This window comes from Oncorhynchus mykiss, chromosome 17 (assembly GCF_013265735.2).
Source record: "Oncorhynchus mykiss isolate Arlee chromosome 17, USDA_OmykA_1.1, whole genome shotgun sequence".
Lineage (NCBI taxonomy): Eukaryota > Metazoa > Chordata > Actinopteri > Salmoniformes > Salmonidae > Oncorhynchus > Oncorhynchus mykiss.
Window position 1 is genome coordinate 50948482 of NC_048581.1, and position 19702 is coordinate 50968183.

General features: G+C 43.8%; 1 protein-coding gene across 1 annotated transcript; it reads right to left on the reverse strand.

Moving 5' to 3' along the window:
- Nucleotides 1-5512: 5512 nt before the first annotated feature.
- On the reverse strand, nucleotides 5513-10120 carry LOC110494050 (G-protein coupled receptor 37-like 1). Its single transcript, XM_021568740.2, has 2 exons — nucleotides 9267-10120; nucleotides 5513-8249 (listed from the first exon to the last, which is right to left on the reverse strand). Exons 1-2 carry the CDS (start codon nucleotides 9933-9935, stop codon nucleotides 7278-7280), a joined length of 1641 nt encoding a protein of 546 aa, XP_021424415.2. The 5' UTR covers nucleotides 9936-10120; the 3' UTR covers nucleotides 5513-7277.
- Between the last annotated feature and the right edge of the window lie 9582 nt (nucleotides 10121-19702).

Genomic DNA, 19702 nt, shown 5'->3' on the forward strand with positions numbered 1-19702 from the left:
AATATGAATCTAGCCATTGCCTCCACTAACAGTTCCTCCCTGTTGGATGTGGAGGTTTCAGCTCAGCTTTTAGTTTAGTGCCATGTACTGTACTTTAGCTATAGGGTGCATACTAGTAGTCTACTGTTGCTTCCCCCCCCCCTTTTCCCCTTTCCTACATTCACACAGATATGAAAGAACTAGACTGGTTAAAAGAGGCATCCATCCACCATATTGCTTTCACACGTCCTCTCTGTCCAGATCATTTCAGGTTGAGCCGTGGAGTTGAGCCGAGGAAGTCCATTTTAGAGTATTGAGATGCATCCCTGGTCCCGTTCTTCACTTCAACGCCACTCTATAGGCTTAATACCTGTTTAAGGTTGCTAGTCGTTATTTGAAGTTGGACGTTTGCACCTGACAGAATGTACCATTGGTGAATTGGCTTGTTTAACACAAAGTAAAAATGGTATTGTCTCTAAAATGAAGTGAAAGGTGTAATTTGTTCCACGATGCACCTGGCTACAGTGACTGACAGTGATGTGTTATTGGTTAACAGTAACGGTACCTCTTCGTCTTGGTTTCTCTGCCTGAGAATAGGAGTCTCTCACCTTATGCTGAACAGGCCTGGTTGTGTTGGGTTTTATGTGTGTGGGTTCAAGGGAAGTCGGGTGCCAGTCTGTTTCTGCTCTCTTGGCAATTCCTTATGGAATTGTCATGCAATGTTTAGATTGACAATGGAGTTGGCAAAAGCGCAAACCGATCGAGGACCAGGCTAGGTTCAGAGTACAGTGAAACAGAGAGAACTCACATCATGACTGTCTGCTGGAATTATCTCAGCCTTTATTTTATTTTTTATTTAATTTTTTAAATGTAAAAAAAAAACATTTTGGTTTCAGTTTCATGTTAATAATACACCTGCTTTTTGGGAGAATATACACATTCCTGATGAAAAGGAATCAGTACTAAGAAACAGAGCTCTATGTACTAGTTGTTTTTAATCCTTTCAGATAGGGTCTTGTACATAGCGACTTTGAACCAAAACAACTCTCCTGAATATCAGGCCTGATGAATATGGCTATTCTTTTAATACAAAACTACACACACTTTTCCTACAGCGGCTGTCTGCAGCCGTAACGAGCTGTTATGAGAGGCAGGATGTTATCCTTGTAGCAGTCTTCTGAATGCATTGTGATAACGTGTATGTCATTCTTATGGGGGGGAGGGGGGAGGGGGGGGGGGTGATGGCTTGTCTGTGTCTCTGTCTGCTGTGAGCGAATGTGTGATTTTGGATGAGTGGGTGGTGTGTCGTTCCCAGTGGTTAGTACTTCCTGAAATACTATGGTGCGCCATTCTCAGTTCTGAAATACAGCTGCAGTTGAGAAGCTCAAAACTGTTAAGTTTCCTCGCTCTCTTAATACATTATCCAGAGTGACTTACAGGAGAACTTAGGGCACATTGACTGATTTTTCACTAAGTCGGCTCTGGGATTCGAACAAACAACCTTTCGGTTACTGGCCCAGTGCTCTTAACTACTAGGCTACCTGCTGTATTCATACATAAAATACATGAAACCAGGCTGACCAATTGCCTAATGAAAGACCAATAAGGCCACATGAACATATTAAATATATAGTTTCATATTGGCACATATTGAAATATTTCCATGAACCTCTTTGCAGTGAACTACAGTAAACCAATCTCTGCTCCATGATCCCAGCATAAGGAGGAGAGTGATCCACAAAACTCTTGAATCAAACCTCCAACCTGCTGTTGGTGGAGCTCCCACGGACAAGCGACATGGTTAGCCAGTTGAACTAAAGGCCACAGTGTGAATGTACAACAACAACAAAAAAACAACGTCTGATCTTTGCAATTTCTTCTTTTGAACTATTTTTTGATTTGAGTTGATGTGGTCGACGAGGTGGGACAAAACACAAAGTCCAGGTGTCTCTGTCATCATGAGGACCCACGTGACTTTAATTCATGTATCTTCATTTTCTGTCCTGTCAGTGACCACTCTGTATGTGTCGCTATTGTTATCTTGAGATGAAGAATAAAATAAAACTGTCCCACTCTGTAAACCCAATTTATGGATTTTTTTTCTTCTGTGAGTTTCATTGTATGACTGTCATTTATTATATACAGTACCAGTCAAAAGTTTGGACACACCTACTCATTCAAGGGTTTTTCTTTATTTAAAAAAAAACTATTTTCTATATACCTATACCACCCATACCTTGGCACAACACAACTGATTTGGAAAAAAAAATCCACAAATGAACTTTTAACATGGCACACCTGTCAATTGAAATACATTCCAGGTGGCTACCTCATGAAGCTGGTTGAGAGAATGGCAAACGTGTGGAAAGCTGTCATCAAGGCAAAGGGTGGCTACTTTGAAGAAATAAAATCTATTTTGATTTGTTTAACACTTTTTTGGTTACCACATGATTCCATATGTGTTATTTCATAGTTTTGATGACCTCACTATTATTCTACAATGCCGAAAATAATCTAAATAAAGAAAAACCCTTGAATGAGTCAGTGTGTCCAAACTTCTGACCGGTACTGTATGTTTGCTACATGATAAAACTATTGGTCACTATTTTTGGAATGTCTACAAATGAATCTGGACTTTCATTGTTGGAATGGTTTTTCCATGGTAAGTACAGTTCAACACAGATGAGAACACTTCTTTATTTGTCCAGATCATTATGTGTTGCACAGACGAGAACAGTTATTTCACTGCATAATAGATGTCATTCCCAAGTAGACCCAACAAGAGGCGGTAGAGGATCAGGTTTCAGATGGAAAGGGGTGTCTTTCTGGGGGAGGGAAAGGGGATACCTAGTCAGTCTTCCGCATTTAACCCAACCCCTCTGAACCAGAGCGGCCTGGGAAAAGTAATAACACGGGTGGACCTTTCTCTTCTCATCCTTGAACTTGTTTTTTGTTGTTATCTCTCTCTCCCTCTCTCTTTCTCTCTCCCTCATATTCACATGCAAAATAGACTCGGTGTAACTCTCGGGAAAGAGTTCAACTCATTAAGTAGTGTTGATGGCTCCAGCCTGTTTGGCAGTGGAAAACGACCAAGAGAATGAAGGGACAACCAGATTACAAATGTCCGACACAGATGGGTGCTGATGAGACGCCTTGCACTTAGCAAAGAAAACAAGTCACTTGTACAGAACGTTCACCATTTCATCTACAACAGTCTTATCTCAAAAGACCTGCTAGTTGGACTGTCTTTCAATAGATGTTGGTTTTCCAGGGCCTGCCTGACCATGTAAAGCTGTGAACCAGTAAATAGAGCCAGTGAAAGCACTGTTTCAGCCGGGATAGAAAGGTGATGTCTTTAGAGCTTATTTATTTTTCCCATGTTCCTTTAAAACCAAAGCCAAACACCCTCACAGAGGAAGTGTCCTGTGGTGGTCTGTCACTGGTACCAGTCCTGATTGAAAAACAACCCCAGTCACACACATAGTCGTCGTCCCCCCCCCCCCCCCGCTGTCCCGACTCCGGTCCGGTTCCACCCCCAGCAGTGACAATCACAGGACTGTGACAGAGCGGACTGAGCCGGTTCTGTGTTCTGCTGACAAAAGGAACACATGGAGACTGAGAAGTCCAGAACCTCTGCCCTCTCTGGGAACTGGGCCCAGGGTTCTCTGCAGGGTTCTAGCCTATGGGCCTGCGGAGCGCTGGACCCCCAAAAACCGGTTCTGTTTGCATTCTCCAATGTTCCAGAGCTGGCTGCTAGGCAGTAGCCGTGACAACGTGTAGATTGTGGTGTGATCAGAGCCTGCTGAGCAAGAAGGGAACAAGACAAACAGAGGGCCTTAACACGGTCAGTACACACATGGGGAGGCTGAGAACACACACCCACACACATATTTTTCTCGCTCTTCTCTATTTTCTCCCATCCTTTCTCTCACCGTCAATGAATAAATGGACATAAATTCCCAAAATGCATTCGCATATGTGTACGACTGTGAATGAATGGACATGTGCATCTGTATATGACCATGAATAAGATTTGCTTGTGTGCCCCAACAAAGATCCCTCTTTCATTTCATAGACAGCTTGTGTCACTGAACTTGTCTCAATCACAAGATTTCCCTTCACAGCTGAGAAGGAGCTTTACTGCGATGCAGTGGGTATCTGTGGCCTTTCGCAACACAGGCGGCACATTTTAGACACTGGCTGCCTCTCAATGGTCAAAAACCGTCTCCCTCTCCTAATCTCCTTTCCTTAATCTGCACTGACGAGAACGAGCTGGACAGGCGAATTGTACATTCACAGTTGGCACCCCACCATACTGCGTTCACCTGTCCTGTCCCATTAGACCAATCCCTTTTCAGAAGTCTGTACTGAAACCATGCTCTTCGTTCATACCCTTGCTAATGTGAAAGCACTGATTAGATCAAAGCTTTATGGTGGATTCTCTACTCTGACCTATTGGAGAGCTAGGAGAAACCATCTCCATGTTGTTGTCCACTCAAGTGCTTCCCAAGCTGTTTCTCACCCAGACTGGTTCCTAACTGGCTAGAACCTGTTCACTTGGTGTGTCACCAAAACACTCCGACCGCGTTATGTGGGTCACAGTTCCAATACTATGTGTCAACTGTGCCCTCCTCATCCTGGCTTTCATTGCTGCGCTCTGTCACCATAGCCTACTTCAAGAGTCACTTCAGCCCCACCTCGCTTCATCTCGGATGCAGATCAGGTTTGAAAACCTTGTCTGATGAGAAAAGTAAGCAGTCTGAGAGAGCGATAAGGCCTCTCATTTTAATGAACCTTCCCATTATGCGGCCTCCGACACTCAATGGTGGCTTGGTAGACAGAGGAGAATTTCATGCGCAGCAAAAAACGGAACGTCTGGCCTGAACAAACAAGAGACCAGACCAAAAAAGGCCCCTCATTCGTCGTCATGGGAACCACAGGGCAACTGAAGGGTTTGGGAAAGTGCGGATTGTTTTGGTCGCCTAGTGCCCCCTTTTTCCCTCATTCTTCCCTCTCTCCCCTCGTCTCCCTCTCTTGGTTCTGTTTGGTGACTGCGAGGGGGACTTCAATGTGACGGTAGCTTGGCAACTCCCCCGGTGGTTGGACATTGATATGCAGTGAGGGGACTGGGACTGGGGAGAGGGCTGAGGAACAATGCTCTCCTTATGAGAGTCCCCCCCCCCCTCTCAGGCCCAGGCAGAACTAAGTGGGAGGACAAATATTTCAGCTCAGGGAGCCGAGACGCAACACATAAGACAGGGTCGACCAGCCGAAGGATCCTCACCGTCACTGTCCTCTGTGCTGTTATTGTGTGTGTGAGAGGGATGATGGATGAGGATATGTGTCTGTGACAGAGAATGTGTGTACTTGTGTGTGTATGCGTCTGTGTGTGTGCATGTGTGTGCGTGCATGTGTGGGTGTGTGTGTGTGGGCAGACGTGGTGGTCTCTTTAAATTGACAGTGACTTGTTCATGCTCTGATAGATGCTTTCCCTCAGCCATGACTTCCGTGCCAGTAAAAACAAGACCACAGACACTGTCTCACTATTTATTGAGAACTGAATAAAAAAACATACAAAACTAAATACTACCTCAGATAAACTATGTTAGATTCAAATCAGACATAATTGCAGTAAATTCACAATATAAGAGAATATATACTAATTCCAAAGAAAAACAATGGATTTATTGACAACTTGTTACTACATTCATATGATTTGACTGATCTCTTTTTGAGGAGTGAAAGTTTTCCAGATTGTACACATATGTACACTGAAACATGTACACTAAAATATTGTTAATTGGGTCCTGCAATCTGAGCAGGTCGAAATTCCAGTATTGTGTCACATGACAGCAAACCACAATAGATATCAGCATTGTATCAGTCAGATTGTACTCTACACAGATTCACCATTTTGATAGGGATTGGTTAGGTTCTATCTCGACTTACAGTATATCAACATATTGACACAGGAGCCATTGTGTGGACTAGCGGTTATACTAATCGCTTTTAATAATAATAATAATAATAATAATAGGGTTTATCTGTAGAATAGACGTGTTGTAAAATCTGGGCGCTGTATCAACAAAGCCTCTCATGAGTAGGAGTGCTGATAAAGGATCTGTCCATATAATAATACTCAAGTTTGATCCAAAAGGCAAAACTGATCCTAGATCAGCATTCCTATACTGAGACGCATGGTGGATAGGTGCCCTGAGCAATGTTCGTAGCTCTGCAGAAGATGCTCAGCAGCACGTTTTTTTGACGGGCAAAACGATGAGACAACCCTGAGCAACACCAACAAGCATTACTGGAACAATTCTTAACACACCAGACCATTGATTTTCGCCCACTGTCACATTGCTCTGGAGAGATCCTAGACGACTACACTGTACTGGTTGTTAGTTACCGAGCTAACGGCAAGGTCAATGAATATTTACACCATGTGTAAACAGTCTGTCACCAGCAGTAGTGGGTGTTATGACTGATGTTTGACGGGTACCATTCTACCACATTCCTTCCCTTGTAGATCACTGTGAGATGGGGTGCAGGGGGGGTTAGAAGGAGGTTAGAGAGGGAACATGTACCCCACAGACACAGTCAGAGGATCCCTCAAAGGCTCTTTCTGTTGTTAATCTCCACTAATACAAACTCAGGAAGTTCAACAAAAAAAATAATACACCAAGAATCCAGACCATTATTCACAGCTAAGATAATTGTTTTCTTTTTTTTGTAAGGATAATGGAATGTCTTTGTTGGTGTTCTTTTTATTATTAAGAGAGTATAGAAAACTAGTTTTAAAAAAAAGCTGAGAAAAGTTTATGGCAGTTGATTCAGCTGTCTTCTAGCTTTCAGCTCCACCACTACAATTGATATGTTGTCTCGTGTCATAATGGTTAAGTTATCTTCATAACTTTTCTCGGGGCCTCGAGGGATTGAAGACAACCAAAGCCCTAGCCAAGAGTTCCTCAAGTGGTCATAACCATAATTCTCTCAAAACCAATGACCTCAAACTCATAAAAAGTGGGCTTTAAGCAGGAAGTCGCCCCCTATGCATGATGATGCCAACAGTGTCGAGTCTACCTTTCATCTCAATAGTCTTCTTGGTAAAATAAAGGTAAAATAAGTCACTCTCTAAAGACCCAGCATCATAGAGATCCTTTATCTTCATTCAGTTCAATGCCCAGCACAGCCACAGTGGGCTGAGAGAGGTTGGGGTAAGAGAGCTGGAGGTCTAAGGGTAGCTTGGTCACTTTGTGCTCCAATGAAGTGACTCCTGGCTAGTCAGGGAGAGGACCTCAGCAGGGTGTTCCGATGACCATGAGAGAGGAGCTGTCTTTGGCCTTGTCATAGAAGATGGCTGGTGTGGTCCCAGACACAATCGTCAGCTTCTCCTCCTTGGTGGAGGACGGAGAGAGTGATGACGGAGAGGAGAGGGAGGTGGAGGCCGCTGTTGCGGTAGTCGAGGAAGACAATGATGAAGAAGCTCCGTCTGGTAGACACTCCTCACAGCAGCAACAACAACAGTCCATGAAGGCCTGGCCCAGTGAACGACACAGACACAGGAACAACACCGGTGTCACCGAGCAACGGACAAACAACAGGAACTGGCCAATCAGAGCCAGCAGGGCTTCAGTTGTCGTGGAGACGGGGTTGGCGATGTAGGCCAGGGCGATGTTACAGACATTCTCGGGGAGGTTACACGCGGCGTAAACGATGGCCAAAGCCACGACCGTAGAACTCAACCTACGCTCTCTCTTCAGCTGCTGCTGCTTCTTTGGAGCGGAGGAGGATGACGATGAAGAAGAGGTGGAGGAGGAGGAAGGGCGTACTCTTTTTCCTCCCACTACTGTGGTTGTCCCCTGTTTCCTCCGTGCCTCTTCAGCGACAACGTGTCTCGTCACCAGCTGACAGGCGAGGGTGAAGAGGAGCGGCAGGCAGAAGTAGCAGCCGAAGCACCACCACATGCGGGCCTCGTGGTAGGTCAGCACCAGCGAGTAGACCGACTCGGGCAGGCTGAGGGAGGGCCTCCGGATACACAGGTCCACCACGAAGCCCCCTGGCTGGACGGAGACCTCCTGGGTGAGCTGCCACAGCAGCAGCTCCGGAGCAGCCAGGACCATGGAGCCGATCCAGACCACAGACAGCTTGGCCAGGATGGACTGGCAGGGCTCCACCCGCGGGGCCTGGGGCTGCAGGCTGGTCGCTGCGTGGAACCGGTCGATGGTCAATGCACACAGGCTGAATGTGGCTACTCCCAGGGATGTCACCTGGAAGGAGAGGGGTAGGAGAAGGACAGAGGGAGAAACAAGGAAGAAGAGGGGGGAGCGGTGTAGAGAGGGAGGCGAAACAGGCAGAGAAAGTGAAGATGGGAGAGAGGGGTGAGGGCAAAGAAGGAGAGGAGAGAAGATGACAGTGGAAAGGAGAGGGAGAATGAATGGGATAGATGGAGTGACACTGGTTTCAATACAAGATGTTGATTTGGCAGGTGTTGATGCTGATTCTGAGGCTTCTCCAACCCGCTAAAGAAAACACTGGGGGAAGCACTATTGCCCCAAATAGATGCCCCAGGAATATGCAAATGTCGTAAGCTTGGTTAAAAAGAGCATATAGACTAACATTAGAGCGTCCTGTCTGACCCAGATCCCCTCCTCGATAGAGCTCCTAACAACCTCAATTAGTTAAGCACACCCCACCAGACTATTAGCGTGGGGCACTTGTTAGCATAACAATGGGCTAACTACCACAACACAGAGGGGTCTGGCAGACTGGTCTGAAGACAGCTATATACACGGGCAGAAGTGCACATAGTGTAATTACATCTATAAAACACACATTATAGTGATACAGTAGAACAGCCAGAGTTGTGCTAGCACCATCAACCCTGCAAGGGGACTATTTCAGCCCTGATGGCACTAACACAGGGAGTATTCATACTCAAAAATATGTGAATAGTAGCCGATCACCCATATATATATAAATAAAAAGATAAGACCTTTTACAATAAGAGTTCTTTGTATCTCTTCATGGACTCTTTATTTATATATTTGCTGCCTATCACATGTGTACCTAGGTATAATAATTTGTATTTATACAAAAGTATGAACACTTGTGTGTATGACTGGCCTAGCCCTACTGTTCAATAATGGGAGAACGAGGAGAGCTAGATCCTATGCAGAAATAACGGGCACCTGCGCATGACGCAACAGTTGCATCTCTTTGCGCTTGTGAACGCACACGGCTGAAAGGTCCTCACGTACTTGGACGTTCAATGTGAACTTTTTTACCTCCATGTAAGGCACAATCCGACATGACAGGTCGCCTAGCAACCGCCTCTTGGTGAGCTCGTTGAAGACGACCACCGGCATGCAGAAAAAGAGCACGAGGAAGTCCCAGAACGCAAGGCTGGCCAGGATGCAGTTCCACGCGCTCTTCAGGTAATAGTTGTGCCAAACGATACACATGAGCGCGAGGTTACCGACGATGCCCATAGCGAATAGGATGAGCGCCAGCAGCATCACTGCGTAAGCCCGGTAGGAGCTGTCAGTTACCGGATAGAGTGGGTTGTGTAGCAGCACCGAACCCTTGGAATCTCTGTCTGGGGTGCTATTGGCCAGGTGTGCATTCTTGGGCGTGGTAAAGTAGCCGTCCGGGTCATACGGTCTGGGGTGTCGGTAGCTGTGGGGAGACTGCTGGTCCCGGTTTCTCGAGCTCCCATCCTTGGCGCCCCGGGGGATTCTCTTTGGGTTTGCGTCTGGTTCCTGCAACCGAGATTCGATATGTCCTCCTCCAATCTGATTCAGATTCACCCCAGTGTCTGACTCTCCGTTCCCCGCGGTTAATACACGTGCTGACCCGTCCCTGTCCTGGCTCCTCAGCGCCGTGTAACCAGAGCCGACATTTCGGGGCTCCGCAGCCCTCAGGAAAAGTACGACCAAAGCAAAAAGCGGAGTCATTTTACCTTGATAGAACGTTCAGAGCAAAATACGTAAATATTCTGAAAGTATTGAGCTTGTTTATAAGGGATCACTCCATAAAAGCCTAAATGTATTCACAAATAGTTTCAGAAGCGTATCCAAAAATCCGTCCACCGGCTGGTCCTGATGTAGAAGTTTTGAGCGTCTGTCTGGCTCCAGCAAGCATGGCCGTTATTCACTCATGCCCTGCACATTCAAGAGACCACATCCGCCCTCTGGTGGCCGAGATGGGCGAGACAGACCTCAAGCCAAAGCCAAGTTCAATCAAAGCAAGGCAATTCATCTTGGCCATATTTCCCACAAAAGTGGCAGAAAGCATGTCCAGTGGACAGGAGATGGTAGGAAAAATATATTGTTCAAAATAGCCGTTTTAATTAAATATACTTTTTCTTATGTCTTTCTATAGAATGTATTTATTATAGGCCTACAGATGATTTATTTACATTAGAGAGATCTTCACACTCCAACAGCGATCTAATTTTCCATGACGACTGGATTATTTCATGATGGGGTTCCATGCAATGCAAACAGCAATCCTGATTGGCATTTTATGGATGTAGGCCAAAGCCACAGACACCCTGGTAAGAGACAGAGAATAACCTAAATTCCATTGAAGAGTTGGATAGATAGAAGTAGAAAGAGAAAGATGGAGAGGTAGATAGGGGAGACTGGGGCACAAGGTTACACTTTCAGTCCTTTTCTTATTCATGAAAAGGAGATTTGAGTTAGATTAATAATATGTATTATAACAACATACAGTGCCTTCAGAAAGTATTCACACCCATGACTTTTTTTGGAAAGCTGCAGTGTCTTGAGTCAATAAGTATTCAAGCCTTTTGTTATGGCACGCCTAAATAAGTTCAGGAGTGAAAATGTGCTTAAAAAGTCACATCATACTTGCGGGGTGGGGTGGCAGTTAGCCTAGCGGTTCAGAGCTTGGGGTCACTAACTATAAGGTCGCTGTTTTGAATCGCCGGGCTGACTAGGTGAAAAGTCTGCCAATGTGCCCTTGAGCAACAAGGCACTTAACCTTAGTTGCTCTGGATACGAGTGTCTGCTAAGTGACAAAAATATATATATAAGTTACATGGACTCACTCTCTGTGCAATAATAGTGTTTAACATGAACCCCCCCCACACAATTATATGTAAGGTCCCTCAGTTGAGCAGTGAACTTCAAGCACAGATTCATCCACAAACACCAGGGAGATTTTCCAATGGTTCGCAAAGAAGGGCACGTGTTGGTGGATGGGTAAAAAAAAAGTGAGACATTGAATATCCCTTTGAGCATGGTGAAGTTATTAATTACACTTTGGATGTTGTATCAATAGACCCAGTCACTACAACGATACAGACACCCTTCCTAACTCATTTGCCAGAGAGGAAGGAAACCGCTCAAAATCCCACCATGAGGCCAATGGTGATTTTAAAACAGTTACAGAGTTTAATGGCTGTGATAGGAGATAACAGAGGATGGATCAACAACATTGTAGTTACTTCTAACATAAATTACAGTGAAAAGAAGGAAGCCTGTGCAGAATAAAAATATTCCCAAACATGCATCCTGTTTCCAATAAGGCAAAAGGTAATAATGCAAAAAATGTGGCTAAGAAATTAACTTTTTGTCCTGAATACAAAGCGTTATGTTTGGGGCAAATCCAACACAACAAGCATGGTGGTGGCAGCATCATGTTATGGGTATGCTTGTCATCAGCAAGGACTACGGAGTTATTTGAGGGATATAAAGAAATTGAATAGAGCTAAGCACAGGCAACATCCTGGAGGGAAACTTATTTCAGTCTGCTTTCCAACAGACACTGGTAGACAAATTCATCTTTCAGCAGGACAATAACCTAAAACACAAGGCCAAATATACACTGGAGTTGCTTACCAAGACAACATTGGCTCGACTTGAAAATGGCTGTCTAGCAATGATCAACAACCAACTTGATAGACCTTGAATAATTTTTTCAAGAATAATTGGCAAATATTGTACAATCAAGGTGTGAAAAGCTCTTAAGACTTGTACACACTGCAGGCCTTAATGCTCAAATCAGTTTTGTTTTTCAAATCAGTTTTGGACTACTGACTGTACAAACAGAAAGTTACCAGTGACCAAATCAGGTGTGTCTGTTCAGACAGTCATTTGCTGACATGGCTAAACTCATTGTCATAGTAAAAACATGTGTGCGCAGTGGTGTAGGCTGATTGGTTGTGTTGCTCGTGCTTCCAATTGCTCAGAAGTTGTAGCGAGCTAAGGTGACAGCAATGCCTGCCATGGATGTTTCCCAGTTGCTTTTTAATGTAGAAAATTATAATGTAAAAACACTTTTAAAGCCGCAAAGGATAAGATGACCCAACTTTCAAAACAAATAATGTTTGGCTAACCACAGCATTCAACTAGCCATTTAGCACGTTGACTAATTTCTTTGTAAACAATCAACAAGCTATTAAGCTACCACATGTTCTTGTCATACTGTGAACACGGTAGCCAGTGAGCAACAAGATATGACAAATAACCGTCTAAAAAAAACACTTCTTGAGGACAAATAAATCAGATTTGACCGTTCAGACGTAGGTCACGTGGCCGGGAATCAGAATTGTATCAGACTTGGAATGTGGCTTAAAATATCAGATTTCATGTGCTTTTTGGCTGTTCATCAAAGTAGACTTTAATAAACATATGCCATTTAGCAGACGCCTTTATCCAAAGCGAACTGTGTACATGGTCAGTCCTTGCATCTATAGCGCTGTCTATGAAATTGAGAGTGGTTACATTTCTCAATCCTTCAGATTTTTTTACCAAAAGAGGAGCAGGGAGGCACTTTGTTATTGTTTCTACTGCTGATTGCCACTTTAAGAAGTTAAAATGGAGATTAAACACACACCAAAATATGTTACAGATACTATAAAAATGTCCCATCACAGTTTCCAGCACAGCAAACAATCAATCAAATGTATTTTACAAAAGCCCTTTTTTAAATAAAAATAATATCCACAGTGGTTACAGAGGGTGCAACAGTTCAACACCTCAGGAGCAAATGTCAGTTGGCTTTTCATAGCTGAGCATTCATAGGTTGAGAGAGAGAGAGAGTCGAAACAGCAGGACGTGGACAAGGTTGAAACGGGTATAAAAATACAATTGGTGGAAAAACAATTCCACTCCGATTCCTTTCATGGATGGGTGTATCTTTCAATTCGCTGTTGAATGGCCTTCTCCTTCTCCATTTTCGGGAATACCAGCCCGCTCCCCCAAAGTCATCTTTTATGGTCTTCACTGATCTCACTCTCTGTCAGCTCCATCTGTGGCGTATAGGGGCAGGCCTTGGATGTATACTGATGGATGTGAGCACAATCTAGCTGGGCACTGAGCTCTTTAGTGATGGTCTCGGTGGACCTCTTCTTCACTGCAGCACATGAACACTCTGGCACCCAGGGGTCAGTTTGGCATGCTGTACTAACCGTTCTTTCCTGTTGGTAGAAAAAATGAAAGCAACTATTAGGCTATAGTTATATTCAAGATTCACTGCATATACTTGAAATTAACAATAGCCTTAGAAATAACATGGATTACACATATTTCCTCTGCCTCCTGCACAGTCTCCTCCAGGATGAAAACATTTTCAGGGATGAAGATGTCATCCTGAAAACAAAGAAACATTTTGTTAAGACAACTAAACCCAAATATATCAGTTGGCATTAACAAGCTACCTGTCTTGTAGGCTTTGTCAACACACACACACACACACTTCTTTTTCAGCAAACATTAGCTATGTCAACTTCAGTTTAGCTAAATGAGGTGGAGCCAACACAACATTACAAAAACAAATCTGTCAACAAAATGTATTACAGTATAGTAAACTCACGTAAACTTGTACATCGCCTTGGTCCGTACAATTGCCGTTATTTTAGCGCCCCAAAAACGTAATACTTCCAAATCAACTGTAATGTCAATACCATTGTAAAGCACAATTTCTCCCCTTTCCAACAAAATAAATGACATGACCTAAACGCTGCCCGTTTCTGTCGGGTCTTTTTTTTAAATGGCGGGTGGGGTAGTGAAACTAATGTGTGATAGTGAGAAGGAGATATGTCGTGTGGGAAAATAGCTTTTTTTCCACTCGATCTGTCCAACTTATCACCTTATTGCCTCTAAAATGTAAATAAAACACCATAAAGAGTTTATATAATGTGTCATTGCACACCTATTTGAAGGTTTGTGTCGAATTTGAATCTGTTTTTTAGGGCGGTGCTAAAGTGATCTTAGAAGTAAACAGCGGCTTTGAGAATGATGATCGCATGCAATGATGACGCAAAAAATGACTAGGTATCCCCCCCTTACCCCCGTCACTGTCCATTTCATGTTTCTAAAGGATGAGAGAAGTGCTACACCTGGTGGAGAGAGATTGTAAGACAGAAATAGTTGCTTTATGCGTGCTGTACGTTACGGCATGACGCGTCACGATGTAACGGAGGGTCAGTTCTCAACTTTTCTCCAATACTATAGAGCCATTACCATGTCGATCGACGCTTGAAGAGAAACCTAGTTCACACCCCCGATTTTGAAGTCAACACAGTCCCATTACTTTTCTTTGTAGCCTCGTTTGAATGTTGCGGTTGCGCACATTTGTACGGAATGGGGTGAGTTTACGTTACTTGACTATCTGAGGGGGAAGCTAGCTACAGTAACTACCTAATAACAGGGGTACACAGAGAAACTGTGCTGCAATTTTAGATTAGTTGCTTGCTAACGTTGTTTGCTGGGGGTGTTACACAAAAAACTTCAGACACAATCAGCTAGTTACCTTCAACTAAAGTTGCAACAAAGCTGTCCAGTGTCTAATGCCAGCCTAGTCAACAACAGTCATTACTGGTTAACGTTACCTCAGGCTCCATTGCATTGACTTTTACTTGACTCAAGTCAGCAATGTTGATGATGGTCGGTCCATAAGCCTCGAAATTGCAAGTGGAGGCGCAAGCAGAGGGCTTCAACGTAGGCCTATTTCCATTCGGAAACTCCCTGTTGCCGCATCGAAAGTGGCCTTCATCGCGAGGTCTGCGAAGTGCTGTCTGCAGATCCTACTAGCTCGAGCTGGCACTTCCTTCCTCTTCAGGACATGGAGTCACTTCTTCAACAGTTTTGTGTCCTTGGGTAGTTCACCGAGGGATTTTTTTTGAGCCAATTCATACAGTATACTGCTATACTGTTCACGTTTGAATTACTACTTGTTGTTGCCTTCTTCGTTGTCCGCACCTAACCTCACTCTCTTCGATTCCCTCTACCCGCTTAAACTCAATACCACAGACAATTTGTGGATTCCTGCCTGTGACGCACTGGCGTCAGTCGTTACTATGGCAATTTAAAATGGCGCTGACAAAGGTCATATAAACCTTGTCGACGATCAAAATACTAAATATAGAGATATTTTTATGTTAAATGCACACGTTTAGTTTTAGTGGATTGAAAACATCTCTTTGCTTAGATTTACTTCCTAAAGTGTTTCCATTCCCCTTTAATGTGTGTTAGCTGCGCTTGTTTCCTTTGAAAGGGGGTCTGTTTGACTAAAACAGCTGTGTATGAGTTAAAAACATGGCGTGCTAGCTCCATCCTGGTGGACTAATTCCATGGATAGAGAACAGAAGATCGTAGATTTGAATCTAACTGATGCCGTGCCGCAATAAAAAAATAATAAATGTATTTGCAAATCCATTTCCATGGTTCCTATCTGTGCTTGGAATTCAAAACAGTTAACCTAAGCTAGCAGTCTTATTTAAGAAATTTCTCAGAGCGTTATTTAAATACCTTCAATGTTAAGAAAACCTCCCAGAAAAACGTTCAGGGAACCATCGTAAAAAACTCCCAGGAATTGCCTGCAACCTAAAAATGAATGCTCCCAGAACAGGCAAAATGTTCTCTTCTGTTCTCAGAACATTTAAAAACTAACTGTAAACCAAAAACATACTTTCCCATAACTTCCAAGGAACCAAATATGCTAGCTGGGTATTCTCCATCTTTGTAATGATTCAACTCTCAATGTGTCTCAAGCTGCTGTTGTTGTTAATGTTAAAACATCAAACCTGGGGCCTGTTGCACAAAACTAGGATAAGGGATTAAGCCAGGATATCTTGGTGATCCTGGCTCAATTGATCCGTAATCCGGTTGCACTAAAGATGGATAGGGGGCAGGAGGATATGTTATGGTATAAATTACCATGGAGATTTATTCTGTGGAGCTAGCCTGCTCCAGACCAGGCTAAATTCCAGTATCTATTTAATCTCATCCCTAATGTCAGTCAGCAGTCACCACAAATGGAAACCAATAGTTATTTCACTGCTCACTATACATTGTTATCACATATAACTAGACCCACTGTTATTTAAACATTTGTGATCATTAATTTCAATGATTTTGGATAAAAAATGATTTTTAGATGATGTTGCTATCATTAGATAATTTACAGTTTCCCATAGACTATAGGGCTATATATAAAATGCTAGAATATTAGGGCCACAGAGGGGAAAAAAACACAAGTCATAATATTGTAACCAGTTGTTTTAAAGGAGGACAGTTGTTAAAATGACAGATGTGGGGCATTTCGTGAAATTGTACTTCAGTATGGTTTCATAAACAAAGACATGCTGATGTGCCAGAATATTAAGTATCACATTGTCATAAGTATCAAAACTGTAAAAACAATATGTAGCTTTTCTGCAGAAAGAACCAGCCTCATAAATGTATGACTTTATCCTTTTTCTTCAGTGTGGCCCTAGTACTCTGTCATATAAACAAATACACATTCCATATGAATATAAAAACACAATGTGTAACATTATGTTCCTTTATTGAATAAGGACAAAACAAAGCAGGTAAACCATCAGCTCCTTTCAAAACTGAAGTCACAGTGACTCTACAAGATGGAAAGCACAGAATCTAAGCATATTATACAAAATGATACATATACAGACCTTTGAATGTGTATAACACACCCTGCATGTCTGCACACTAAAATAAATGCAGGACAAATCCATACACATCAACTGAACAGACAAATGAATGGATGCAGTAGCCTCCCTGCAGCCTTGTATTACACACAGTATACCGCACAAACATCATAAGAGGCCAAATTCGTCAAAAAACGAACCCAAAAAAACCCAAATTCCTCTGCCACCGCAGGACATATTTAACCAAAATTGAAAGCACACATACTAACTAAAATAATTCAACACATATTGGTCCCTCAGCAGCCGACCACTGTCGTCATCAGGGAAGATTGCCGGATTGTCCCAGTCCATGGCTGGTGGCACTCTGGGGGCCCTCTCCTTCCTCAGGCAGGCCACATTGTGGAGGACAGCACAAGCCACAGTAATATCACATGCCCTAACAGGGCTGACCCTTAATTTGTGAAGGCAGTGAAAGCGTGCCTTCAGGAGGCCAAAGGTCATTTCAACTCTGGCCCTGGTCCTGGCATGGGCATGGTTGTAGGCCTGCTGTGCTTCCTGGGGGTCTGTGAAAGGTGTCAGGAGAAAAGGCTGGCAGCCATACCCCCTGTCTCCCAGCAACACACCAGAGAATTCACCTGTCAACACAAAATCTCATCATTACTACCTCATAAACACAGTGATATTCTTGACACAGCCATGATGGTTATAAATAGGGGTTGTGTGGCTTACCTTGTGATAGGCACTGATAGATTTCAGAGGCCCGAAAGATTCTGGAGTCATGGACTGAGCCAGGCCATTTTGCCACAACATTGCTGATCACACAGTCAGCATTGCAGACCATCTGAAATCATAAGATGAGGAATATTACACCAATCAATGCACATCACTGGCAATGCAGAGTGTTCGTCAATGGACAATATCAAAAAGTTATGTTCACCTGAACATTAATGCTGTGAAAGGATTTCCTATTCACAAAATCGGCCTCATGGGCACCTGAGGGGGCTTTTATCCTTATGTGTGTGCAGTCCACTGCACCAATGACATTGGGGAAACCTGTCACACAAAGTAATGAGTATCCTACTATGTGTTAACAGTTGTCCTGTAATTTGTAGATCCTCTTACCTGCAATCCTATAGAACTCCTCTTTGATGTCACAGAGTCTTCTGTGGCCAGGGAAGGAGATGAAGACATCTGCTAATGCTTTGATAGCCAGACACACACTCCTTATTGTGCGGCAAATTGTGGCCTTGTTCAGCTGTTCTGCATCCCCCACTGAGTACAGGAAGGCTCCACTAGCAAAAAAGCGCAAGGCCACACAAACCATTTGCTCCACACTCAGTGCATGGCTCCGTGCAGTGCGGTGCTTAATCCTGGGACCCAGTAGTCTGCATAGATACCTGATGCCATCTGCAGAAAACCTGTATCTTTCATATAGATGGTCATCAGGGAAGGCCAGTGGGTCCAACCGGTCCCTGAAGACCCTTTCTCACCTGAAGGCTCTCCTCAGCACAAGTGCTTCTTCATCCACCACATCTCGCACGAATGGGCATGCCATTGTCAGAGCAGAAAGGAACACACAATTTTGGGCCTTCATATAGGCTAGTGGCCACACCTGGTGCTGGGGGGGGTGGGCAAAAGAGGGCGATGCCTTATAACGATGACTTGGTTGTACTGATTGCTGGGAAAATAAAAAAAACCTTAGAAAGATGCCACCGTCCTGTGTGCTCACAATAAGAGCTCATATGTCATGGCTCACTTGACTTTACGAGAATATACCTAATTTTTATTTTGAGCTGTGTCATCTTCTTGGAGCTGGGGGAGGAAAGAAAAATAATGATTAATACATTTGTGTTACAGTTAGCATACAGTGTACATTGAAGGCATATCTCACCTCCCTCTCAAGTTTTTTTATTTCAAGGTCCAGTTTCCTAATTGTCCTCTTTTTTATTTCGAACTCCAGTGCAAGATTTTCCATCTTTTTCTTCTTGTACTGAATGTCTATGTCTGCCAGTTCTATTTGGCACCGGAGGTGGTTGCCATACAACTTTCTGATAGCTTGTGAGCTCTGTGAACACAATACAATTAGCGCAGCTGGAATTTGGCAGGATGTGGTGTCCTTTTATTAATACGCACTATGTTGCCAGGCTGGTTTTCCCACTGTATAGCATCTGGGTCCTGTAAAAGAAATTAGATTTTTTGATTTTGATGAGGACTCCTCACCATTGTAGAGTAAATAGTACTTTCACAGTCTTAACATGATACCTCATGCCTTCTGGAATCCAGAGAGATGGTCTCCTCCTCATCATCGTCTCCATCATGTGCTGTTGCTGCTGCACTGGGGCCTTCACCCTATCACATTTAATCGGATTCATATTGAAGCTAGTAGACAAGACATGCCAGGCCTACAGTATGCCTTTGATGGAGTACTCACTGGATCAGCATCGTCTGGTGCTTGTGCTGGTGGCTCTAACAGGAACACAGTGCTGCCAGACACTGCAAGGCAATAGGTAAACCAAAGTCAGACAGTCCAAATTGATTCAATATGAATGTGGTTGTATCCCATGTAGAGATGGAAGGACATACCTTGAATGAAGCGGGTGGCATCTTGGGAGGAACCTATGCTCGTCTCTTTCCCCCCAGGGATCCCCTCTAAGACGGGCCTGCCTTTATTTAGCTCCAAGGCCATGTCCTCTGCTGGGGTAAGGTCAGCCTTTGGTGACCCACCACCCGTGCCTTGTCTGTGGGTATTCTTTTTCACTGCTAAAACAGTACAGACAATGTGTGAGCAGGCACCTTCTGGGTACA